Here is a 26,767-nt window from a genome sequence, read left to right on the forward strand (position 1 = left end):
CCCCGCCATCCTCTCCGAGTTACGGGCGGTGTCTCGGGGACCGGCCACAGCACAGGTACTGAATTGCTGGCAGAACCGGGCCGCCCCTCTAGCGTAGGAGCAGGAGCGGGACGGCCGGCAGAAGGCTGGTGACCGCCGCGGCAGCCGCACAGCGCACGGGTACCGCGCCCGGTGTCACGGCGCCCGGTGTCACCGCCCCGAGGCGGAGCGAGGTCCCCGCCCCTCGGCAGGTGCGGCGCCCCCGCCCCGGCTTCTACCACGGTGCGCGGGGAGGGAGCGGAGCCGGGCGCGGCGCTCCTGCCTGGGTTCTCCCGCCTGCTTCCCTTTCCCCTGCCCGCCCCACCCCGGCGTGTGACCGTGGAAGGGGCCGAGTCCGGAATCCGGCGGCCGCGGTGCGGAAGATGGATTCGGCGGAGGCCGGCGCGGCAGGCAGGGCGGGCAGCAGTGCCGACAGCCTGGCCGAGGAGGAGGAGGAGGAGGACGAGGACGAGGCGGGTGCCGGCAGCGGCCGGTCCAGCCGCACCTCGTCGCTGGTGAGCGGGCTGCTCACCGAGCTGTACAGCGCCGCCGAGGCGGCCGCCCCCTCGGGCAGTGCCCGCTCCCGCGCCCTCCGGGAGCTGCAGCAGCGGCCGAGCCAGGTCAAGTACCTGCGGCTGAAAGGTACAGCCCGCCCCGCCTGCCTGCCCCTGCCCCTGCCGCCGCCCCGCCGGGAGCTGCCCCTGCCGCCTCGCTTTTCCTCTGTGCGCTCCAGGGAGTCCTGCCCGAGGTGCCCTCCGTGCCTGCGCGCACGTGTCCGTGTGTGTTTGTGTGTCCGTATCCCGGCTTTCTGCATGGCCGTGGCTCCCAGAAGCTTCCCACCTGTTGTTAGCTGAGAGCTCCTTCAGATTAGGGCCTCCTGTGCTGTTCTCCCCTCTTTTGTTTCAGGTGCCCTAGGAGCCGAATTAAGGTCGTCTGCTACTAGTTTCTGTGGCAGACTGCCTAAGCTTTTGTCTTTCTGCGAGTTTGGTGTTTTTCCTCACTTACAGTAATGATTAATTGTCTAGTCTTTCTTTTCCTTTCTTTTCCTTTCTTTCCTTCCTTTCCTTTCTTTTCCTTTCTTTTCCTTTCTTTTCCTTTCTTTTCCTTTCTTTTCCTTTCTTTTCCTTTCTTTTCCTTTCTTCCACTCAGTCCTTTTTTTCTGAATCTAGAAGAGATGCTACACATACAGTATCTTAAGAGAGAGTTTTTCTCAGCGTCTTTTGGTTCTACTGGACATAAACTAAACTGCACGACTGTAAAGCTTATTGGAGGTCGGCAGTCTTCCAGGAAAAAAGAGAAGTGTAACAAAAAATGTAAACGTTGGAGTCAGTCAAAATCGAAATGAAATTTTCAAAGAATCTTATGAAAGTTAGGTAGCCTCAACAGTGCACGTTTGTGAAAGACTGAGATGTGCAACTCCAAGTTGATCCAATGAAGAGGAAAAGAGAACAAAGGCCCCTTGTCTCCTGATGTTTAATCCCTTTTGCTTTTGATGAGGGAAAAAACCCAAGAGGTGACTAAATAAGCCTGTTTTTCAGAGCTGTGCAAACAGCTATCTGCTTCCGTGTTTGGCTTCCTAATGAGATGACACGCCATCTGATGTTACTAGGATGTAGCTCAAGTTCTTTCGTGTGTCCTTTGGCAACCTGGTGACTCAAACAGGAAATTTTCTTGTTCAGGAATATATTTTGTGGTATTTCAACTCATTAGTTTTGCTGCCAGCTTATTGGTTTACAGGCACAGCTAACTGGCACGAGTGGGATAAATTACAAATGCAACTGTATAAATTGTACAAATGCATATTTTTTTTTTCTTATTTTTTTTTCTTATTTTTTTTTCTTTTTTTTCTCTTTTTTTTTCTTTTTTTTTTCTTTTTTTTTTTCTGTTTTTTTTTTTTTTTTTTATGTTTTTTTTTTTGTTTTTTTTTTTTTGTTTTTTCCTCCCTTTCAAATCCAGAGATACTAGTTTCAAATTACGTTTGCCCTGGTACAAGTGATTGGGGAATTCCCTCTGAGGCAGCAGGTGCTGAAACAGGGTAGTGGCCATAAAATACAAGTATTGTTTTATCAGTGGCTCCCTCATCCTTGCAGTTATGCTTTTCTCTAGCCTGTGGTTGATGGTCATTTGGCATTTCATCAGCCTAAATTTGTTCCTTTTCATTAAGCTCTCCAGAATTACTGAAAAGTTTTGCCATGTGAGCTGAGCTGTTTACCATCCCACTGATAGCAGCTTTTCTTGGATGCATACGTATTTTTCTCAATTAGTTCAGGTTACTGAAGAATACATTTTTGGGTTGATTTTCTTTCCAGTGTCAGGGGACAGGATTGAAAGTGCATTGAAAGTGGTAATTTGAAAACTTAGCTGCAGGGAGCAGGCAGCTGTGTGGATGCTGGTGGCAAGCTGTGCCAGGGTATTACAGGGAGGAGCTGAAGTGGGTCAACATGTGGTAGGCAAGACCTAGGATTTCTCTGGTGGGGAGAGCCTCTGAGAACAGAGTGGAGGACTCCCTTTTCTGGTCCTGAAGCTCACCTCATGGGGGCATAACAGGAATATTAGAACTAAACTGAGACATTTTGATGAACTGAAGGGATCTGGTGGCACTGTAACTGACCAGTGGAGATAACTGAGCCATGACTGAAGCCACTTAGTTGCATCTTAGTGGAAAGAATTTCCCACTTAGGGTTTATTCTGGAGTTGCATTTGTTGTAGCTTTGTAGGTGGCTTCTTGAACAGGTTCCCTTGTCTGTTACAAATGTATATTTTGTCCATTCTGGAAGGTACTATATCTAACATATATCCCCTGGTTGCATTCTTATAGATATATATTCTGTCTATATCTGTCACGTTCCTAGTTTATAACAGCATAATTGTTAAGACTTTTACTCTGTACAATAAATTGAAGTACTTTGTTCAAAAGAAAGTTAAAGACTTAGGCTCAGATTCTGAAAGTGTTTATAACTGGGAATTACCCCAGCCAATAGAACTTGCAAGTTATAGAAAGCTTGTATTTGTAAATGTCTGTGGGGCAAGTGTCTTTGCATGTCAACTACAATAAGCTGTTTGTGAATGTTTTGGCCTGTACTGAAGTTGTTTTCTCTGCTTGTTGGCAGATGTTGATGAATTAACAACTATAAAACGAGAACTGAATTACAGAATTTCCGTTCAATCAGCAAAGTTGCTCCGTCTTCTGAAGCAGAAAGACAGGCTTGTACAAAAAGTCCAGAAGAACTGCGACATTGTCACAGCTTGTTTACAGGCAGTTTCCCAGAAACGTTGTAAGTACTATCTGTGTACTAGTGTAAATAGTTTATTTCATTAATGTAGGCAGTGTTTCATTTAAGCCCTCACACTTAATTTAAACTCAAGAGGCCGGGCTATGCTGTTCCTTAGATATGACTGACTCCTAATGATGTCAGTAGTACCTGGAAACAGGCAAAGTTCAACTAGTTCAGCTGGATAAACTGCTGTAGCCTCAGCTGTTAATTCTGTGTAACTCGTTTCTACCAAGTTGTTCCAAGGTGAAGAGTGTTAGTCAAAACAAACCTACGTCCCTCAAAGCTCTTTATCAGCATCAGTGTTTTGAGGGTTTCCGGGAGATTGTGTGGGAAAGAGAAGAAGTGTTGTTCTTTAATTGTTTAGCCTTTTTTTCCTGCACAGTAAAACCTTTTTATTTGACTTGGCAAAGTTGTCATCTTAAGATAGACTGAAGTGCTTCTTGGTAGTTCTTTTAAAGTAAAACTGCATGTAATGTCATATGTAAGAATAAATAGAAATTATGCCTTTGGAAAGCACATGTGAAAATAACCTAATATTCCATCTTATTTTTTCATTAACATGCAGCGTGACAGGTACAGAAATGTTCAGGTACAGTAAATAAAGCATGGTCTTTTCATAAAAATGTCTGTAGGAGCTTTGAGGTGCATGTAAAGACTTTACTAAAATAATTTTACTGTAGTGGCATGTGCTAGTGTAGTCAAGGTAAGAGCTTGTGTATTAATGTCAAACTTAATTTTTAAGCATTTAAAAGCATTCCTTTGTTTTACTTAAACATGGCATGAAAATTCATGGCTGTCATCTACTGTGTAGGCATATTTCTTCTCAAGAACTCTTTTCTTATCATCAGCCTGATAACCAAGGCCTCCATACCACTAGTATGGAAGCATATACTATGGTCTCCTTCTAAATGAGACTACTTGAATTTTCTACATATTTAGAGGATTTGACTGTAAATTCTGAATGCTTTTTCCCCCACATAGTGGAACCTCTGTGTAGAGGTAGAACTGTAGTTTTCAAATAACCTTAAGTTCACATTCAGCTGTTTGAATGCTACCCTTAAGTAATCCATACAGACCAATTGCAAACAAATACTGTTTCGTGAAAAGATGGAAATTCTGTCTGACCCTTTTTGATTACTGCTTTACAAATTAACTCCTTGTGGTAAATTCAGTTATTTCAGAAGTTACAGGGCTGATAAATTTGATCTCTTATTTTCTGACAGAATGTCTATCATGCTTTAATCAATTTCTACAGAGAGAAAATGATGGGTACTGTTTAAAAAACCCTATGCTCAAAACTGTGTTCAGTGTCTGGAAGTTCAGGATCTGTGAGCAGCTCACACAAAGCCATCCCCTCCTCAGTCTTAGAGCTGTGCTGGCTCTTGGTCCCTGCTGTGTGCACAGGAGAGGCCTGGCCTCTGGCAGCTTTGGGAGCCCACATCTGACTTGTTTGTGCTTCAGGGCCACTGATAGCCAGCACAGCACCTGCAGCACTTGAACCCTGGAGTGGGTAAGCGTGGAGGAACAGTTGCCAGGGACAACTTCATAACTTGCTGTCTTTCTCATTATGCTCCTGCCCCTTCTCCTTAGCAGGTGATGCGTGTTTTGCATACAAATAAGTGTTACCACAGAAAATAAAAATCACTGCAGAGTGAAATATGTTTTGGTTGGACACCTGACTGGTCATGGCTTTGTTAAAGGAGCAATAAATTGCTCTGTAGAACATATGATAAAATCAGTACACTGTCCTGTATTTCTAGCTTGTGAGATATATGAATGAAGAGTTTCATTTTAATAATGCCTTTTTTTACCCAAATATAAATAAAATTCTCCAAGCAAGAAAACTAATAAGAGAAAAAATCACAGTGATGGCCTCTTGGCAAATATGGCACTTGTTTCTCTTATTCTTGTGATTTTGACTTGTTTAGGGAAATAATATATTTGGAGAAGATATATGTTTGTTCAGGAGCACTATAAACTATTTCAAGTCCATATTAGAAACAAGCAGAGTGCTTTATGCACTTAATTATACCATTTCAGAAAAGCAGAATTCAGTAAAAAACCCCAAGTTTTTCCATCTGTTATCTAAAGAGTATGTGAAAGACATCTCTTGTATTTTTTATAGTAACAGCTTGCTTTCATAACTAAATATATTTTGACTGATCAAATTGCAAACCAGAAGTTCCTTGAATCACAAATTTTGATTGGTTTCAATTAAAACAACCCCAAAAGACAGCCAACAACCCAAACCAAAACCATGTATTATTTATCATTTATTTAGAAGTAAAAGCATTCAGATTAAGTCAGTCTGGCTGGAAGCAAGCAGGAATGCTTAAATCTGATTCAATATAAAATAAGCTGAAGTTACAGAAACAGAAATTTCATTAACATTCTCTTGTATTTTTAATGAAAAAATAGTTTTAGTAGAAAAATTCCCAACTATATGAATAATTTCTCTGTCATAGCTGTGTCACTATGGTGGTGCTATGTACTTGTAATAACTTTAAATGGGCCTCATGCTGTGTTCAGAAAGATCCTTAGTATTCTTTCTTGTAATACTTGTTTAGAAGCTATCATTAAAATACTAATCTTCTGTTATTTGACCATTGCTTCTGTATAGAATTCTCTAAGATAAGAGTAAACATTTTCTTTCTAGTTTTTCTTTTCCTTTTTCTGGTCTGATTTAATGCAGAGCCAGTAGAGGGAGACAGAATATTTTATTTTATGCAGAACTAGAGGTGTACCTCTGGTTTTGATAAGGATACAAAAGCCATCAACCTTCCTTAAACATGAAAGGAAGTGCTTTCCAAATGTGGTCAGACAAAAATTGGATGAAAAGATTTAGCATCAGATGGTCAATAAACGTTATTCACAAAGGAAATATTAGTTTCCATATGTGAAATAGATGATAAACAGTGACAAATGGCTTTTTGATTATGACTGAGATAATTAATTCCCACATGGTTGTCAGTTATTCAGAAGCTCCTGACTAAAGGAAGTGAATATTTTGGAATCCAACTACAGAAATTAAGAGGGTTATATCTGTATTTATTAGTGGTGTTTGCAATCTCTTTAAGTGTATCTTAACTGGATAGAAAGGCAGCATGAACTGGCATAATCTGGGCATAGATTTATACCTTGCATGTCCCCAGGACATGGACAGTTTCCTAGTAGAAGGCTGGGCTTATGAAGTCTCCTCAATTTCTGAGAATGAGATTCTGTGTCTAAAGCATCAACTTTTCTCACAGGAAGGAGACTGAGAAAGCATTGGCTGATGTTACTTGCATGAATTGATTAGGAAAGAACTGAGTAAGATCACATTACCATGTGTACCTGGAAAAGTGCAACTTAACATGCAAAAGTACTTGTACATCTAGATTAAATTTCTATTTTCTGTCTCCTCATTCCCTTATTCCATCCGTCCTACTGCGTCTCTGTGTCCTGTCTCTTTTTTTTTCATGTCAAATGCTTTGTTAGCTTTTCTTACATGACCCAGTCTTTAAATATTGTGCTTCTCAGCTCTGTTCCATTTTCCCCATCCCTGCATCTTCTCTATCTTGCAGTGTCTACCCCTTCCTGTCCTTGAGTTTTCTTCACGTTATTCCTTGGTTCCCTTCAGATGTTCTTCCTCGTGTTTTTCTTGCATGTACTAATTACCTACTTGCTCATTTTCTCCATCCCTCCTCTTCCCTCAACATGGTTACAAAACCAAGCCAGAATTTAACAAATTTTAGTTCATAGGGTAAATGATTCTTGGAGGCGAGGAAAATTTTTCACAATGAAAACAATCAGCCACTGAAATAATCTCTCCAGGAAAGTGGATTCCTCAATGCTGGATACTTTTAAGATTTGGTTAGAGAGGATGCTGGGCCATCTTGTCTAGACCATTCTTTTGTTGGGAAAAGTTGATGATCCTGGAGTTCCTTTCCAGGCTGGTATTCTGTGATTCGATGATTGATTTCACTCTGGATCAGCTGTCTAGCAACATGGGGCAAGTACTTATGTACATATGTAGTAATTCATGCATATCAAATTTTGCCTGTGGCTTATCTGTATCTTCCCACTCACTTCCCAGTGGTTTGATGTACTGTTGCAGTTGTATAAATATACTTTAACCTGGAACACCCCAATTGCTCTGGTTTAATTTTTTAATTTCTTCGTGAAGAAATGAGTTACTCAGGGAATATTGTGCTGTGGCAGTTTAGTGGAGGTGGGCTGGGCACTGGTTAGCAAGGATTTTCTGATCCATTCTGGGTTCTGTGCTGGATTGCCTAGAGTGAGGTAATGGAGCAGTTAGAAAAGGAGAAAACCTGTATTTAGTGATGCTGAAGCTTGGCTCAGTGGGGATGGAAGTTGTGTGCTTGGTCTGTCAGCTGCACTGGGCCACTGGGCAGCAGTTCTTTGGGATGGTGAAGTCCACCTGCTGGTCCCTTGAGATGGGCATGCACAGGCAGAATGACTTTAGATCTAAGTGTGATCTTAACTGACTTGTTCACTGTTACCCAGAATTATTAAAAAATTGTGTATTTTTTGAAAATATTACTGAAGAGCCCTTCAAAAGAGCCACCTATAGTGATGAATATAAAATTAAATGCCATTTGACCATCATACTTCATTCAGCTTCAGACAGCAAAGATTCTGGAAAATCTGAAAGTTTATTCAATTGCAGTTGGAGCCCGGGCTGAGAAAGATTACTTTTCTTTTAACATTAGGCTTGGAGGAGAAGGACTGCAAGCAGCAACCTTTATTACTGTGCATCAGGGCATGAAAAAATGTTTCAATAAGTAGGTGTGTGTCATGTTTAGTATTTGCTAATATAAATTAGATTGTGTATTCTGATTATCTGTTTGTCAGACTAGGAGAGAGTTTGAGTGTTGTCAAACATAATAACAGCTATGTAGAAAGCAGACTGACAACTAATCACTAACAGAATAATCCTGAGGAGTTTTTAGGCAGTGAATTCCATGGTTGTTTTCTTTTGATGAGAATATCATCTTGAAACTGGTCTTTAAGCAGCACAGCCAGGATGCTGGGACTTGGGGAGTGGTTTAACAGAGCAGCAAGTCAGTAAAGTTCTGGAATAGCACTGTGTCCCATCCCTCTCCTAGGATATCCTTCTAGAGAACTATCAATATAGTACCCAGATTTAAAGTATGATTGTGCTGCTGATGTGATGTGAACACAGAGTATGATCTTGCCAAAAATGAATGTTGACGTCTTTGATCACTTGATGAGCAGTAGCACTGGTAAGCTCTAGGGGCAGAGACCACCCCACTCCACTGTCTCCAGCCACCTCTTCAGGATGATCTGTGCTAGCCCTACAATGCTGACTGGTGTGTGAGTCAATAGAAGCCCTTGTCAGGCTAATTAAAAATACTTAAACTGACTGCCTTCTTCTCTTGCCGTAAAAACAAAGCCGTAATATAAATTCTAAATTGGCAAACTGTGCAGTCAGTTTCCTTACAAACCCGGCAAATTGTGTGATTGTGCAGATTTGGTACCTCTCAGAGGCCACTTTGAGGCTAATTTCAGTTTCTTAAACCGTAAGGTGAAGTAAAGTTTATCTACTTTTCTGGTATTGAAAAAATAAATTTTCTTTCTTTTTTCTTGAAAGAAAGAGGCTGGGTTTGCTGTCTGATTTGGTTATATATCAACTGAGAAGTTCTTGTGGTCTGCGTCACTGCAGAATATCAGATTCAAAAGGTGGCAGGAACTAAGTGTTTGGAACATTACAGAACCTGGAATCCTCACTTTTGAGGGAAATTCTGCTTTAAGGATACAGCAACCAAAATATCTTGTTCCAGCATGAAATAAAACACCCACTCACAAGAGTCAATTGCTTATGAAGCAAAATTCTGAAAGCTTGCATTTCAAACTAAAATGCTTTGTTCAGATGCCTTTTTCATTTTATATTATGTAACGAGCCATTTTCAAGTAAGATGATAAAATGTTTATTACTAAAAAGAGTCAAGATCATGCTTTTAGCATTTAGAAATCTGTTTACATCAAAGATGACATTTGGATGTGAAGGACCACAGACTGATATTTTATGTCAGACCTTTCCATTAAAGTGGTTTCAACCAACTGTATTATAGAGATCTTCCTGGGAATGTTCAGCAAGCCATCTCTGCAGCTCAGTCCCTAGCTGCTCAGCACTAGGATTTCCAGGCTGGTTAGGGAGCTGAAGAACCCACATGCATTCCTAAGCCATATGTTTTCCTTCTGAGTCTGTAGGGGTTATGTGAATCCTTATTTTTCTGCGTCACATACGTTCTTAACTACTTTTTCCCTAACTCTCACCACTAAAGTGTCTTGTGTCTGCCAAAAGTACCTCCTAGCCTCCTTAGAACAAATACCATCTCATAATTGGCTAAAATTTGAGCAATTCTTGAAAATGGCTTTCAGGATTTAACTAAACAAACTCTTGGTGGCCACTTCAACTAGCATCAGGAGCCAGAGGTAAGATTGCCCTTGTTAAAGGCCCTGTTTGAAGTACTCTGGGCTGTGCTCAGTATCAGCACAGGGTATAGGACTACACCTGACTGGCACTTCTTAAAGCGTCATTCTACTGCTACCGTTAATAGGGAATTGGCTGCATTCAGAGCTGGGGTCACTGCTGCTGGTAAATTCCTGGGAGCCTGCTGACTAAGAGATCATTATGTCCTTGAAGGCGCTGCCTTCTGGCTCACTGCTGCCACTCAGTTTCCAGTTCAGTGAGCTGCTGTGTCTGGAGAGGTGAGGTTTTCCTCAGAAAGGGAGGTGCCAGGGTTTCAGTGCTAGGTGGAAGCTGAGCGAAAGATGCAGCTGACCTCAGGGCACTTGCCTCTGAGAAAGGAGAGCCTTCAGCTGCCTGTTCACTTCTGCCTGTTGAGCTTCAAACTTGGCCCCAAATGTGCCTGACACAGAAACAGGTGGCTCCTGTGAGACATACCAGCCCTTCCTTCGCTCCTCACCAGCAGTGTGATGAGACCTGGGAGACAGACCCTGGTCAACCATCTGTGGTGTCTCACTTCTGTAAAGCTGTGGGCCCTGTGAAATGGATGGCCATGCTCCTGCAGCCATTTATCTCACCCCACTTGGAATGCTTGCCCTGGGACATGGCAGACATGTGGGGTGAGGGTGTAGTGGGGCTAAATTGGCCTGTCTGAAGTGTGTTGTGTAGGTGTATTCTGTAGTTGGCCTCAGCCTCTAAAATGAAAGGTACACCCTGCAATGGCCATGTGAGTGGTGAGAGAATTAGCCATTGTTTTTTAACTGCAAATTAATTATTTCCTCACTTCCTCCCTCCCTTCTTCTCTAATAAATAGTTCAGCAGGTTTTTTTAGTGATATAGAAACTTGGTGGGATTGTAACAGCCCAATGTGGTTACAACATAAAAAATACTTTGCAGAATAAATATTTAATTGTTTATCATGGAACTGAACAGTAAATTCAGCAAATCATTCTGTAAGCAATAATCTGGCTGCTCAATCTAGGCCTGGTTTGTGACAGAAAATACAGATTATTCAGTGTAGGGATTTACAGATCACAGAGAGTCATGATCAAATTCTTGTCCTGCAACATTTGGTGTAGGATGTTGTAACTACCCTTTGTCAGTGTGCTAGCAGCTGTGACAACAATGAAATTAGTTGAGTTAGTGCTACACTGGAGGTTGTGTTTATTTTGGGCATGCATACATCTTGGAGGCTGACTGCTTAGCTGCTTCTCCATATTTTTCTGTGTAACAATAATCCTGTTGCTGTTGCAAAGTCATAGCTAATCTCACCGGATTAGCTTTGTAATGCATGTAGAATTTTGACTCCACTGAATGACACTTTTCATAACAGCTGTGCCACGAGAAGTTGATGTGTTGGGGAGTGCTTGTTATATAAAACACTTCCTTAGTATTAGAAATAGGGATTAATGCAACAGATTATTGTGTGTGGAGCTTTTTGGATTACTTATCAAGCAATACGTGTAGTATTTCTATACCAATTTGCCTGCAAAAAGTGGTCCTCAAACCAGTGATCTTTTATTACTCGGGTACTGCAGTGACTTTGGGAGGTGCAATCTCATTAGCTCCAGTTGAGGAGGCATGCTAGAGGAAGGATGCTGCTGTTTGGAGGCAACAAAGTCAGAACAGCGTGTTCTCTGTCTACAGTCCTTGTCAGTCAGTCATGACAGTAGAGATAACTGGCAGGCACTGCTGTTCCCTCTACTCGTTTGCAGCTATTCAGATCGATACCTGATCAACAGTAAAGTTTTGTTAGTCTAATAGTTCCCTGAAAAACTGCAAGAGCTTTTATTCAGTCACCCAGAGATTATTGTGATTAAATGAGGTGAAGTGCCAGTTTCCATGTAGGTTCAGGGAGAGTGTGAAACAGCTCATCCTGCTGCAGCCCAGCAGCTGCATGTCTGCCCTGGGGCAGGGTGAGTATTGGCCATGGGGGAAGGAGTGAGGTGCAGGGCCCAGCTGAGCAAAGGGCTCAGCCTGCATGTCTGTGTGCAAAAGTGTCTGCGTGCTTTGCTGCGAGGCGTTATCAGCAGCCAGGCTGAACCTAGGAGCTCATTGCACTAACTAGCAATTTGCAAGGAGGCTGGCTCTACAACCAATGGTGCCAAAGGCCACATGGGAAGCGGTGATGTGTGAGAAATGCACCCGAGTCCATTCATATTTCACAAATATTTCCAGTTCTGAACTGATGGTAGATCTGCTCCAATACCTGCGGATAGTGAGAGCCATGGCATCTGTGGCAAATGTTGAACAATCGACATGTAAGGGTTTGTGTGTATAAGCTCGCAGCAGGGGTGGCTGTGTGAGCTGCATAACTGTAATATAATGTCATTTCAGTCCTTAATCTTTTTCTGACAAGCTTTTGGATGTGGAAACAATCTGAGAAAAAAAGTTCTCTTAGATCGTATGCATAGTCTTTCACACTTGTCTAGCTGAGCACTGCCTCCTCTTTTATTCTGCTGGGGGTTACACTTCTGTACAAGAAACTATGCTGTTCTTTTTCCTACTGAAATGCTCTTTTCTAAGAAAAACAACACAAAACCGAAAAACCCCAAACAAACAAACAAAAAAGACCAAGAAAATAAGCCCAAACATTGTGAACTTGTAGGGGGGCTAATGGCATTTCAGTGAAAATACCCAACAGGGTATATGGCCTTTATGTAACACAGATGCATTTTATCTCCAAGTGGTACACGTTAAACATTCTTTGGTTGCATTAGCCTTTGAAGAAAAGATTTCCTGGATACTGAAGATCAAATGGAAGATAACAGCTGCTTTGGATAATTAGTGCTAGGAATAGACTGATTTATGGAGCATCAGGCAGTGCCAGCAGCTATGTTTCTGCAGCTTTGAGATAGCTTGGTGTTTAAAAACAAGATGCTAGAAAAGTGGGCTGTGGAACTCAGTCTGTTTGGATCAATAGTCCTGCTTATAATTCTGCACTGGAGCAGCTCTAAAGGAAGAGTTAAATGTGAATCTCAGATTTTTAAAATGTTTTTCTCCTTGAAGCTGTTACTAACCTGAATTTGATTTACTGAACAGTAAATGAGTGCTCCTCACATGCCCTTGAAATTTGCCAGAGAAGTCAAGTCTATGTTCCATCTCCACATTAGATCATCTTATGTACAAGCCTATAATTTGTCTTTTTGTTAGAAAAAATTGGAACCTTCTTGCTGTGTTTTTTCAGCAGTGAAACAGCTTCTAAATTTAGCTCTCTATAAATTATTGGTAACTTCCTAAAATCATAGACCCTGGTACTGATCAACGTGTTTTCCTTGCCGTCCATACAATACATATGGCCAAATATGTACCATGAGCAGTTTTTGGTTCTTGGGCTGGATTAGGCATCATTAATAGCTGACATTTTATTTGTGTGTTTGCATGTTTTTTGTTGTTTAGTTGTGTTTGGGTATTTTTTTCCCCAACATGTTATTCCTAATTTCTTGTCTTATCCAATGTTCAATGGCCAAAATAGCTATTGGACCTTAAGTCCTGAAGGAAAAATAATTATACAGTGAAACTAAAGGAAATCAGAGTGGGGAAGCAATCAATGTACAGAGCTGATACTTTTAAAAATGTATACTAATCTGAAGAGCTAAATATTACTGATATTTATAGTATATCTAAAGAGGTCTAGAAGTCAGGTAACTATTGAGTTGGACAAACTAGAAATCACTAGACAAATAGAGGGTACAAGACTCTTTGAAAAACAATCATACAAGATTACTTGAAGGCTGGCAGAAGAAGCACATGTTTAAAGAAATGAAACGAGTTGTCCCAAGCTCTGCAGTAGTAAGTTAATAGTCAGAGCTTTGCTGTTGGCCACTCTTGTACTTGTGTGGTGTTGTACATGCTCAAAATCAATTTTAATGGCTCTAGGCTTCAGTACTAAATGAGCCTTTGATTAATCCTAAATACATCCAATTCAATACATTTGCCCTGTAAGAGTAGGTTATGAACTGAAGTTTTGTCATTTAGCTGTTGAGTCTAAAATCATTGAGTAGTAATGTTGGAGCTGATAGCTATTTACTCCTCTTCATCTCACAAACTTCATGAAAAAACCTCTGCATCAAATTTGCTTAAATTACTAACGTGTGTATTTTTTTCAGGAAGTGGAGGTGGTGGTTTGAGGTTGCTTTGCTTTGCTAGCTGCTTCTCTTTCCAACACTTGGAGAGTATGCTCTGTGAAGTTGTTGCCCACTTGGGAGATGAAGAGAATTAGGTGGTCTGGAGGACTTGGGGTTGCAATAGCTTCACATACATGCAGAACTTTCTAGATTGAACTAATGGCATCTACAAATGGGAACCAGTGCATACATGATCCAAAAACTGGAGTGGTGGTGCAGGCCTTGCTATTGACTTATCAAGGCTGTGGTTCCACGAGCTGTATGGTGCTTGTGTGAGCTTCTCCTGGGGTCAGCACCATTCCCCTCCCCAGCTCCAGAGAGGGTCATGTTTCTGTTCCTGTGGAGGCCATGTGTACTGGGAGAGAGGATCTGTGCTGGGAGCTGGACTCTTGTCCTTGGGCAGTGCAGGAGAGACTGGCTCTTTGCTACATGTCTGATGAAAGCCTTCCATGGGCTGAACCTAGTCTTGGCTGCATGTCCTTAGCATTACTGCTAATAAGTATGAATCTATGTATAAATATGGTCCATTTCCATAATTCCTGGCCCAAAGCAAAGAGATTTCGTCATTAATAATTTTGACAACCTTGGCAATTAATTTTTAATCTAAAATCTTTCCAAGTGTTCTATTTGTGGATAAATCTTGTCTTGGGGATATAGGATAATTTTGCTTTTTCTTATTATGTTGGGCAGATGAAAATCCTGCTGTTTCTGAAATAGCAGTTCAGATCAATAAAGCTGGTGATTCACACTATAAAAGTCAATTTGTATGCTAGATGCTAAGCAAATAATCAGATTCTAGTAAAGGAAGAGAAGTTCAGTTTTAGATCTGGGACCTGCTATGACCTCCATTTTTCTGCAATATTAGCTTAAGCATAACTACAAATCATACCTGTCAGAATTCTTTTTTTCATGTATTGCATTAGTTTTTCTGCTGAGTTGGTGATTTATATTTTTAAATTACCATGTAGCATTTAAGCAGGATTCTGGAGTGTGAGTACTGGCCAGGATATGCATTTACTTCATATTGTTTAGCAAGGTTAGGAAACATTTCTTAAGTTTTATAATTATATTTTTCAGCAATTTTTTTTTTATTTTGTAGGCCTCTTCAACAATTTCTCTTCTTAATAGATGCTTTACCAAAATAATGTTTTGAATTTCTTTTGTAGCCACAAATAATTTCTCTGACAAAAAGATCACTTGCTCTCACTTAAATTCATTACTTTGTATTTAATTTAAGAGGTGTTCTCTCTATATTTTATTGACCATGTAAGCATTGCTATGACTTTTATTCCAGTTGTTAGCTCTAGCGTTTATGCTACTGGTTACTACAGCAGTTAAAATATATAGCAGTTAAAGGGCTTCAACAGTGCTTGTATGAAACATCTTCTAGCTTGCTCATGAGATGCAGCTATCTACTCTAGCTTTACTGCAATAGGTGGCACATGAAGGCAATAGTGAAATAAATTGATTCTCCCCCTCCTTTTATTTTCTTCATCACTGTTCCTCAAGTGCCAATTATAAGTTCAGAGTTTATTTATGCATTTGAACCATATTTAAAAAATGCAATAGGAAACCTAGATGCTGTTGTTGAATTACAGACACACAGCCAATTTTACAACATGGAGATATCTATCCACTTATCTATCATTTTTCTCTGATTAAGAGTTTATTAGAAGCATGTGAAACAGCATTTGGAAGCTTCTGCAAGCTCCTTTTTTGTTGGATGTACTTTCCTCCTTTTGGAATACAACTTATATATGAACAAAGAATTAAACATAAAGTGGACTTTGATGTTGGATTAATCACCCATTTTAGTGTTTGTATGTATATTTTCAGGACTGCTAGTGCATGTGCTTTCCTTATGGTCATTCTAGATCTAGTCTGTCTTTCTCTTGTTGCTTTCATATCCAAAACTCTTCATGACCTACTTTTTTCTCTGCTGTCCCATCCTTATAATTTCTTACTTAGTATTCAAGCTTGGCTTGTGTCTTCTATCTCCATCCCACGTGTGTTTTTAACAAGTACATTTTCAATTTTCCCCCATGCTGGCATTTTCTTATAGATGTTTCACCATGTTGAACATGTTGATGATTAAAACCTGATCTCTTAGCACTCTCTTTGACCGTATGTGTTCATGGTGTGTCCTTTGGAGTTCATCTCTGCCATGAAGGCCATAGAAACAACAGCAGCTCTTATATTAAGAATACTGTCCGCTATGCTTTTCAAAATCATCTGGCTGTCGACCTGTACTTCTCTGTCTGATGTGTTTTATCTTATTTCTGCTTTTTTTTTTTTTTTTTTTTTTTTTTTTTTTTTTTTTTTTTTTTTTTTTTTTTTTAAAGCTGACAGTCTGAGGTTTTGCTGTACTTCTGCAGTACCTGTAGCAATAGTGCTGGAGCCCAGAATTAGGATTTACAGGCACTGCAGTGAATACAGATCGCTTTAATAGTATATCAGGTATACTCAGTTGTGTAAGTTTGTTGTCCTTTATTATTGGCATAATAAAGTGGACTAATTGCTGTCTTGTGATCAAGCAAAATTAGTCTAAGCTCCTTTTTGTTTCCCTCATAGATAGTTCTGAGTTAAATCTCTGCCTTGTTCTTTCAGTGTAGCTATTGAACAATACATTAAAGTTTCCCCATCACATCTGTTCTGTAATGTGAGTAAGGTTTTTGGATTTTTTCTAAAATATTTGAGGTGTCTGTGATCTGTGCTGCATGATGTTTAAAAAACATGAGTCAGTTTCTACTTTTTGGGAATTCTTTCAATTCTCTCCTTTTAAGCTCTGGGCGCAGTCCATTCCCAGTGATGGGCCTGGAGTGAAATAAGCCACCCTTTGTACCCAGCCCATTGGCACTAGTTGCTGTCACTTGTGTGCTCAGGGTTGTTGAATTATCAGCAAATTTAAATTCTTCTATTCTCAAAACTGGTTTGGCCTAGGAATGTCAGATACTACAGAATACAAGCTTATTAAGGGTGTGGTGATGAGAGATGATGACATAGGAGAGTTAATAATTTGTGAAGTAAAGCATTTGAATATTACCATATTCAATGTTAGCTTGGTGTGGTTGTGTTGTAGACAGGTTTAAGAAAAGCTTCTGGCTTACTGCTGAGAAGTTTTTTTAAGAACTCGAGGAAAACAGGAGCTTTTTGCTCTACTGGATCAAGTACAGATCTGGGAGATGGGTTTATGCAGTTCTGCTGTTGCTGCCTGTAGCCCTGGTACTATACAGATGTTAAGTCTTTCTGTATCTCCTTCATTCATTTGAACAGTTATGTATCTACAAAGGGAAAGAGGTTATGAGTAGGTGCAGGGAGATTACATCCACATCTTGTATGTCTGTTTTAGCAACCTGCAATGCTTTTGAAGGCTTTCATATGCTCACCTCCATGATCCAATTGCATAAGCATCTTGTGCTACTCCATGAAAAACCAAGGAATTTAGGGACTGCAGTCAGCCTTACCTGCACTGATTCACTGCCTAGGAATGTGGTACCTCCCTAGATGGGAAACTGGTGATCACAGCTCCATCCTGTTATGTTGTAAACTGCTTTCACAATCGATTTGCAGATGTATTATATTTTCAAGTGCTTTCACTAATGCTGGAAAACGTTGGCGTACTTCTGAGGGTGTATGTGCCAAAAGTTTCAAGAAGCAATATGACTACGAACATTATTCAACTTGAAAGTACACTCACTAGATCTAACTGTCCATCACTCCCAAAGAATAAATTACAACATACACTTCTGGGGAGGGGATGCTTGCTCTATTGAGGAGACCTTCTTCTCTTCTCTCATCAATCCTGTCTTAGTGTATGCAAGTATGTAGTACAGAAGGCAGGAATGGATAATGTGTGTGGAAGGAAAAGGGGAGAATTTGGTAAACAAAACCAAAACCCCTCAACTAAAGATCCTAACAAAGAATCTTGACTCTGAAGTTCTCGTGGCTGAATCCTGATTGTGATAGCTGAAGGATCATGTAGTGCATATGCAGCTGTGAGCATTTTACATGAGTTACAGATGTGTAGAATAATTTCCTGTTGGAAGGTATATACCATACGAAGCAGTACTTATTTTAATGATTGTCTCTAGATTAGTCCTCAATAGGTATGGCTAAACAACATGCAGGCAATATTATTTTTCAGATATCTTACCTATAAACAAGAGAATTCCCCAGCTCCTCTGTCATAAGCTCACCAACAACAAGTGTGCTGTTTTAGGGCTTCCTTAAAAAGGAGGCTGTATTAAAGTGTAATTACCATGCTCGCAGTTTTTGAAGGGGGTGTTGCCTCAAGTTTGCCTGCTTTTCACTGTTTGCATTTTGTTCTCACGCAGCTTCAAGTATGTATGTTTTTAGAAAGCCAAACTATGTATGTTTTTAGAAAATTATCTTTGTTTACATACTTCTCTTCTGGGAGGAGAAAGATGATTGATGGCGATGTTCACCAACGAGGTCGAAGAGGTGGCTAGCTGTGTAGCCAATCTTGGCCTGTCTGTAAAATTGTATATATTATGGAGTCAGAAAAATAAAGAAGAAGCTTTCCTGCTTGACCTCCTGCTGGCCTGCCTCGTCCTTTTGTGCTCCTAACAGCAGCTGCACGTGTGACCCTCCGTCACAAAGGGGGAAATAAGTAATAAGGTTATGTGCCTGAAATCTAAAGGAAGAGGAAACACTTGACTAGCTGCATGCTTCCTTAGACTACATCATATAAATTTTGTTCTCTGTTCCTGGAAATCATAGATGTTGTTTCCTGTCCACTGTGTAGTTTATTTTTGTGCTGAATAACTTTGTAGACAAGGATTGCCTCTGCAGCTTTTGTCTGTGATATCCAACGTAGGACACAGTAAAGTCTTGACCTCTTTTGTGACATTTGTGTACAAAGTGATACAAATGATGACTAATGCAATGAAAAGATTTAAAATATAACAGCTGTGTTGATGAGACTGTGGTGTGTGAACACACTGCACCATTTTCCTGAGCCCTACTTTCAACAAGTGCGTGGAATTAACCTTCTCTAGACACAAATACACTAGCAAAAATTTGTTTTTGTATTTTTTTCTGGAACCATCCTTTGTGCAGTAAAGACAACTCTGGATTACTTGTCTGGCAACAGAAACCAACTTGATGGCAGAACTGAGCCTGTTAGTCCATAATCTTGTTTCTCTTTCTGCATAACACAAACCTCTCCATAGGCTCCCATGTTAGGTGCTCTCCTGCAACAATGATGCAAACAGGTACACGAAGCAGTGCTGCAGGCTCTGTGCTTGGTGGTCCACACAGTAGTTTCAGGTAGCTGGTGGTCACGGCAGGAGCTCCCTGCACTGTCTGAAGGAGCACGTCAGTACCGGGGGCTGTGGACAGAGCACTGTGGGCGGTGCAGGAGGGGATGCTCCCCTTGCAGGCTGAGGTGGGAGGGGTGCTGGGCTGGGCCGCCTCACAGGCTTTTGTGTTCAAGGAACTTCTGTGTTCATGCTGTAGCACCCGTGCCCAACAAGCCAGAGACCTCTTTTTAAGCTGTCAGAGGTGGCTCCATCTTGTGTGTTGGAGGAGTGTGAAGCTCCAGGTGGGATGTGCTTGTTTTTAGGCTTTTAGGATCAAGCAGAAGGAAGCAGGGCTGTTTTTTCAGAGAAGATGTTTAATAATAGAACACACATAGAACTGGGTAGGATAGGAATTTTGTGCTCTGATGGTGGAGATGGTTTAATGGGATAAATGTATTTAAAATAGTTTTGCCTTCTCCGGAATCTCAAAGTGGCTTAGATTTTCTTGTCTCTAATGTGGACATATTTCATTCCATTTGTTTTCTCTTGTATTTTGTCTTGTATATTTGAAAGTGCAAACTTTTTTCTTTTGAGTCGCATGGCATACAATACACATCAAAACATATGTTTTGATTTGCTAACTTCTGTAGAGCCATTTGAAACCCTGTGGTAAAAAGGTTACATTTTCCGGATACATTTTTTTTGGCACTTTATAAAGTAGTATATGGAGCTCTGGGGCTTAGCAGACAGTGACCCTATGATTTGGTCAATACAACAGGTTTTCCCCTGTGGTTGCAATACATTTTCCCCCCTCATCCTATTGATATATATTTCTTTCTGATATTTGCTGTTCATCAGCTGTTGTAGTGCTGCTGTTTAAGTGTAATTTCCAAAATCCTCTTGGATTAATCATATTACAGTATTATCATACAATGTATCTACTTTACTTTTTCATGGGTATGTGTCACTTCAAGATTTTTGCTGACATTGGTGCTGAGAATTGTGGGAGATAAGCTTTCTTCCCAGACTTTGACTGTTTTACTGGGATGTTGTGATGCAAATCAGAATTAAGGGAAGTCTCTACAATTTTCTGTGAAATAAAGGGGAGGATGTGGAGTTCATGAAATACAGTGAGCCAGCTGAAGATATCTTATAATTTTTTAGTATTTTAATTACATTCAGTCTTCTTAGCACATATCAGAAGAGACATGGTGAATTGTGCCTTCTAGTAATCCTGTGCTTGGGCATTTAAAGCTCCATGCAAACAAATAGATTCTTTAAAAGTAAGATTGCTCTGTGGCCCCATTTTTGCTGCTGTTCCTGTTGCTGCCCCATCTGTTGATACTCATTGTCCCTTTCTAGCAGCCTGTCTTTTACCTCATTGTCCCAGTGCAGACAGAAGTAGGCTAAAGAATGGACAGGTTTAAATGGAGTTGGTTAAAACCCGGTGTTAATCTTGAGACTGACCATCCTGAGGTTGATTTTAAGAAAGGAATAAGAATACACATAGTATTCTTAAGAAGTTCTCTGACCTTAAAAATGGCATGTGTAGCAGATGGTGGTAATATTGTAAAAAGGCACCAAACAACGAGGTAAGGTTTTTTAGAAAGTGACTCTATTGTGTGGGAGGGAATACATGAACTACAGAGAGATGAAAAAAAGCAAAGACTTAGGTTGATTAGTACAAAATACTGGAGCTGAAATATCTTGCCTAGCCAAACATTTTGATTTTTATCCCCTCAAAATCCTTTCTGAATGTCATCTGTCTTGTCAGTAAATGCGGATTTACATGCTTGTGGGCACGACCAGACTTCCATGCACTGGCGGATCAAACTAGATTCATGATGGTCTTCACATCTTGCCACAGGCTTTGGGGCTTTAGAGGCAAGTTTAGGGGCTTTGCCTGGTCAGTGATTAAAACCCAGTGCCATCCACTTTTCTAGAAGCTAGGTTCTAGCTCTTAAGATATGTATATGTATGCTTAATGGAAGGCTTATCCCTGCATCCAAAATCCATTTGTACTAATGATCCAGTGAGTCATCAAACTGGTATGTATGGCTTGGCTTCTTCATTTTGTCTCCTGAAGTTCAATTTTGCATTATTTCCTTCAGAATAACATTGTATTAATTGGCTGGCATGCAGGAAAGCTCCTTAATGGTATGCTTGGAAGTGTCTGTGTGCCCAGTCACAGTATGATTGTCCTGATTGTTTCCAGTTTTCTTGTAGAGACAAGATGACAAGTAGGAGAAATAGCAATAATGGGGATATTGAATTCTCATTTTGAGAGCTGGTTATCTTCATCAGTTAAATATTGATGTCTTTCTTAGACCTGATTTCTAATTGTTTAAAAATTGTAGGTAACACAGTTTAGAGCAATGACTGATTCTCACTGTCTGGATAATGAGTGGTTTCTGAACCACTTTTTTTGGTTATGGCTTCTGAGTCTTTGGGCAACAGAATGTGGTGTTGGATTAGTCAGTCTTGAAATGATCCAAGAACGATGTGGTGCTATTTGCAAAAGGTGCTCAGGCAAGAGGAGAATAATATTACAGAGATAATACATCTATTTCTGTATTTAAATGTTGCTGTTACAGTCCCATTGGTACAATCTGTACACCTAGGGAGACTAATTGATTTCAAATTTGATGCTTTAACCACTAAATCATCATCTCCAGCTGGCACTGAAATAGAGTGATTTGCATCATCTACATCAGCAGGGAAGTGTCACCTTTGTTAAAAAAAGAACCACCGACACACAGACTTAATTATCTATTCAGAGTGCAAGCTAACAGCTCAAATGTAGTGACTTTTCTTCAAAACCCAAGCAGATATTTAAAGAGGCATGATCAAAATCACACTTCTCTGAAAGCTTAACAGTGACTTCTAAAGATAGTTATAAATCATGTAAAAAAAAGGCTTGATTCTGTGTTTTATATTGTATATCTTTTATATAATTAGCTTTACTGCTTATCTGTTGCCAGTTTTCTCTCTTCAAAATGTGACTGAGAAACATATACTTTTAATGAAGGAGCAAAATGTTTCAAAGCTACAGTTGCTAGCAGGTAGACTGAGACTTCTGGTAGTTTGGCCTTTGAGCCTGACTAATGTGGTGTGATAAATCTGCTCTCCTTCCACAGAAATGCTGAGTGGTTTAGGTTATAAAAACTATCATTATTTCAAATGCTTTTCTTCTTGTCAATCAAGCCACTAGTTTGAGAATCTCTGTGAAACCCTTTTAACATGCTCTTAGGCCAAATAGCCCTGGAAAATGCATCTAATAAAGTGCTTTTGAATAGCTTCTTTTAACTATTTAGTACATGGTGTATTACTTGTAAGTGCAGTTGCAATGTAGAAAAGGCTGTTATTTTAGCTGTGGATGTTCAGGGTCTCTTGGCCAGAGAGTGAGAAACAAACTGTGCAGCATGCTTGCTTGTGCTGCTGCTGGGGCTGTCGCTGAGCAGGACCCGGGCCTGCCCTGCACTGACATGCTGTCAAACTCTTTGCTCGCCCTCTGCTCCATGGTCTGATTGTTCTAGTCGGACTCCTTCCCAGTACAGCTTTTTGGAAAGGGCAGCGGGACTATATATACGTGTCCAGCTGTAGGCCCGAGTACCGGCTGAGAAGACTCTTTGGCCGATATTTAGCTCGTCTCATTCTCGGGAGAAGTGTCAGTATTGCCGCCTGTCCGCATTGCCCGTGTCGGGTGGTCCCGTGCAGCCCGGGGGCTGTGCAGCTGTCCTGAAGCCCTTTGGCACAGCTGAGTCCCACCACGGCCCCTGGGGCTCCCTTTATTTCTGACCAGAGCTGCTGCTCCCCTCGCCTGCTGCATCCCAGGTGGTGCTGGAGGAGGAGAGACTGCCGGTTTATTCAGGCAGTGATGCTAGAATTGTGGGCGGGAACAGCTTGCCTTTTTTTTTTTTTTTTTTCTTCCCCCTCTTTTTGTCTTTCTCCTCTCCTTGTCCTCCCTCTTCTCTCCGGCACTCGGACTTGGCTGTCTGCAGTGCGGGTCCCCGCACGCCATGCCCGCCACCCCGCCGCCCTAGGGCGAGCCCCGGGCACCATGCGGCAGGACAGGCTCACGGGCTCGCTGCGGCGCGGGGGGCGATGCCTGAAGCGGCAGAGCTCGGGCGGCGGCGTGGGCACCATCCTCAGCAATGTGCTCAAGAAGCGCAGCTGCATCTCCCGGACCGCGCCGCGCCTGCTGTGCACCTTGGAGCCAGGTACGCGCCGGCCGGGCGAGGCGGCGGCCGCCGCCCCGTAAGCGGCTTAGGGGAGCGGGGGGAGCGGCCGGGGCCTCGGGGTCGGCTCGGAGAGGAGGAGGCGGGCGGCGGGCGATGAGGGCCGCGGGTAGGAGCGGCGGGGGCGGCGGGGCAGCGCCCGGGAGCGGCCCCGGCCCGAGGCAGACGTGCCTCTCCGGCCGCCGCTGCGGCAGCCCCGGCGGGGCCCGGCCGGCGTGCGGCGCCGCGGTCGCGGCCTGGGGCCGGCGGCGTGTCCGGAGCGCCGGGCTCCCGCCCGGGCTGGGCCGGCCTGGAGCGGGGAGCGGGGCCTGCGAGGCGGCCCAGGGCCGGGGAGCGGCGGGAGCGGGGCCGGGCCCAGGCGGGAGCGGCCGGGGCCCTGCGGGGACGGACCGCGCTGCCCCGGCCCCGGGGCGCTCCTCTGCTCGTGTCCCGCCCGGCCCGCGGATCCCCGCTCCGCTCTCCGGATCTCCCGGTCCTTTCCTCGCTCCTCCCGGCTGCCGTCAGCGCCTCGCAGCGCTTTTGTGTCGTCTGTCCCTATGCCTTTCTCCCTCCGACTCCTCTTCCCCGGGCTCGGCGACTCAGCTTTGTGCCAGGCTCTCCCCGAAGTCTCCTCGCAGCCTCCCCAGACCCTTCCTGATAAACCTGCTAACTCTTGACCCGCCGGAGACCCCTCCTCTCTCCCAGCCTTTGTCTGCCGTAGGGTGTTGTCTAAATTTGCAACCGTGCCTATTCCAAGGGGAAGGCATCAGCTCTGCAGCTATGTTTTCTAGATCCTGCTTCAGTATGAAAATCTTTTAAGAGCTGCGTGGTCAGCAAACAACTCCAGGGACGTGGGCTCTCAAACACGGAAGGGTGGTCATGACTGAATTCTAGACTCTAGTTGCCTGCCACCAAAATTTTGGATTTTTAAAAAAATGAAATATCAAGAAATTTAAATTCAATTTACCGTGTTAGAACTGTCACTTGTAGCTAAAACATTCTTGATCTGTTGTCTAATTTTAGGCATTTACAAAGCATGCAAGCTGGAGATCCATTGAAACATAGAGCAGTACATAGAAATGAATAAGGATCAGTTTCCCATTGTACTAACTGGGTGTGCATCAAACACACAATGCTCACTGCCTTTGTGTTTGACATGAGTTTCAGAAGCTGCTATTAATAAGGTCTCAGCTACACTTTGGTACAGATTTATGGGGTTACTGTTTTCAAGGAGAAGTCCTGACTTGTAATTCTCAAAGACCCCTGCTCCAACAGTAGTCTGCTATTATCTTGGGTAATGACATTATCTGGATAATGATGTTCTTGTATTTACACTCACACAAAGACCTGGGGATGTGGTTGGAGGCGTAACTATGAATGCCGTAGTCCTAAAAATCCCACTGGTTTGGGGGTTCTGTATTGTTTGTATGTGGGTAAAGACAGTAGCACTGTTCAGGATACATGTTTTCATAGAGTGGTGGGCATGGGACACCTAATGAGCCCTTTAAAAATATGCTGGATGAAATATTCTTCAGATTTACTTAGTGTCTGTATTAGCTGTCTGTATTGAGAAGTTTTTCTAGACTGGAGATTTTAGATGTGCTTTAATACATCCCAGTGAGCTGTGGCTCCTGATGGAAGTGGTTTCATACAGCGTTACTCAGAATGTTACTTTTAGAGCTAAATTGCAAGGCTCAGAATCTTCTTGAAACAACAAGCGACATAAGGTGATAGTTTACATTGACACTTCTCTTTCCTCAAGTATGGACTCCCACTGCACACAAAGCTGCTTTAGGCCTTTTTCCTTGTTTATTTTTGATAAAATATTTATTTGCGTTCTCTGGGAGAGGTTTCAACAGCTGTGAAGTACAGCCAAGAACCTGTAGTGCTAATTTGCAAGTTTAAATCTATGTCTTTATAGCTCACAAATGTACATCAAAACACATCATCTTCCTACACTTCCTTCTGGTTTGATATTTCTGAAAAAAATCCCAGTTTTTGCCCTATTCTCTTGTTTAATGTTGCTGAGGGTGGACTGGGAATTTGATTCCATCCCCCAGGTACTTGGCTGACAGTATTTTTATCCCCTTTTGTGTCTCTTTGTGTGGTTCTGTGGTATATTTTGCTTATGCAGTGGAGGACTGCTAGGGTTTGGGAATGCTAGGGATAAAATCTTCCTTCTTACAGCCTTTACTTGTCAGGAGTTACTGTGTATTTTACACAGGAAAGCTTACAGGACTGTGGTTTGGGGTGAGGGGGTATATTTTCCTCTTTTAAAATGTCAAAATTTTTTTTACATAACTTTTCTGCAGTGGTTTCTGGTGACAGGCTTGGAAGGCCATTGAACAGAGCTTATTTTGGTATTCCTTTACCCTTCAGAAATTTGTTGTCAAGCATGTACCTTTGTGTGTCCTTGCATTCATGGAGCTAATAATTCCATTGTGTTCCCAGCATATTCCTGCCCATATGAGTTAATATGCTTCTCAGCTATGTAGAAGCAGTTGAAAGTGTATGAACTGGAGGTGATATTTAATATGTCAAATAACACTATAGCCTGGCTGATTTGATGTGAAAGGGCTGAGTTGTACTGACAACACTTAGAGGAGGAACTATTGCTCTGTGTGTGATGCATCTATGCCAGGCTGTCCCTGCAGAGAGACAGGGAAGAAAAGTTCTCTTAAGGCCTGAAGGGGTCTTTTTTGCAAAAAGCGTGTGTTTATGTAATGGAAAGGAATGTGGCCCAAAGATGGAGAATTGTCAGAAATGGGAAAATCCAGTGAAAATGGGTGCAGACGTGCGGTAGGATTGTATGGGTGTGGGTACTGAGAGGGGAAGAATCTATTGCGAAATCTGAGTTAGTTTATGGAGAGAAGACAACTGAATAAAAAAAGGGAAATTATGGAGAAAGGAAGGTTTAAGAAATCAAGAGAGGTTGAATTAAGGATAGCCATTAATTTCCTTTAAGCTCTAAAGCTCAGGGACAGATTCCTTGAGCAGAGTGCAGAAACTGCATGTAGCAAGATGATTCTTGTGCCAGAAATAAGTAACAGGCAATGAGATGCTGCTTTCAATTTGCCGGTTGCCCTCCTTACTCTCTCTGTATGCAGCTTTTTTTTTACATGCTTACTTGCTGTATTTTTTATAAAGCAATCTTGTAATTTTTTGATTTTAGGAAATATAAATTCTTTAAAATGGACGGGAATGAGGAACAATTAGTATATGCTCTTGGGTTCGTTCCCCATTGTTCTTCCCCTCCCCTCCCACAAAGCTGTTACATCATTTGATTTGGAAAATACTTCTGATAGAGAACAAATAAAGGGACATAGATTCCGTGGCTTTTATGAGAGGTTGTCGTGTGTGACCTGATCAAGCAGTT

The 26,767-nt window shown here is 41.9% G+C and overlaps 1 protein-coding gene across 4 annotated transcripts in view; it reads left to right on the forward strand.

Annotated features, from left to right (window-relative positions):
* Positions 1–386: 386 nt before the first annotated feature.
* The window catches only part of TBC1D30 (TBC1 domain family member 30), a 52,588-nt gene continuing 26,207 nt past the window's right edge, over positions 387–26,767 (forward strand). For 2 of the 4 annotated variants that reach the window (XM_066319118.1, XM_066319119.1), the window contains exons 1-2: positions 387–660; positions 3,129–3,293. In XM_066319118.1, the coding sequence (XP_066175215.1) occupies positions 402–660; positions 3,129–3,293 (424 nt within the window). In that variant the 5' untranslated portion in view covers positions 387–401. Of the gene's footprint in view, positions 661–3,128; positions 3,294–23,093; positions 23,395–26,767 lie in introns of those variants that run through there. The other 2 variants (XM_066319121.1, XM_066319120.1) reach the window with 2 other exon arrangements.

Source organism: Sylvia atricapilla, chromosome 5 (genome assembly GCF_009819655.1).
Source record: "Sylvia atricapilla isolate bSylAtr1 chromosome 5, bSylAtr1.pri, whole genome shotgun sequence".
NCBI lineage: Eukaryota > Metazoa > Chordata > Aves > Passeriformes > Sylviidae > Sylvia > Sylvia atricapilla.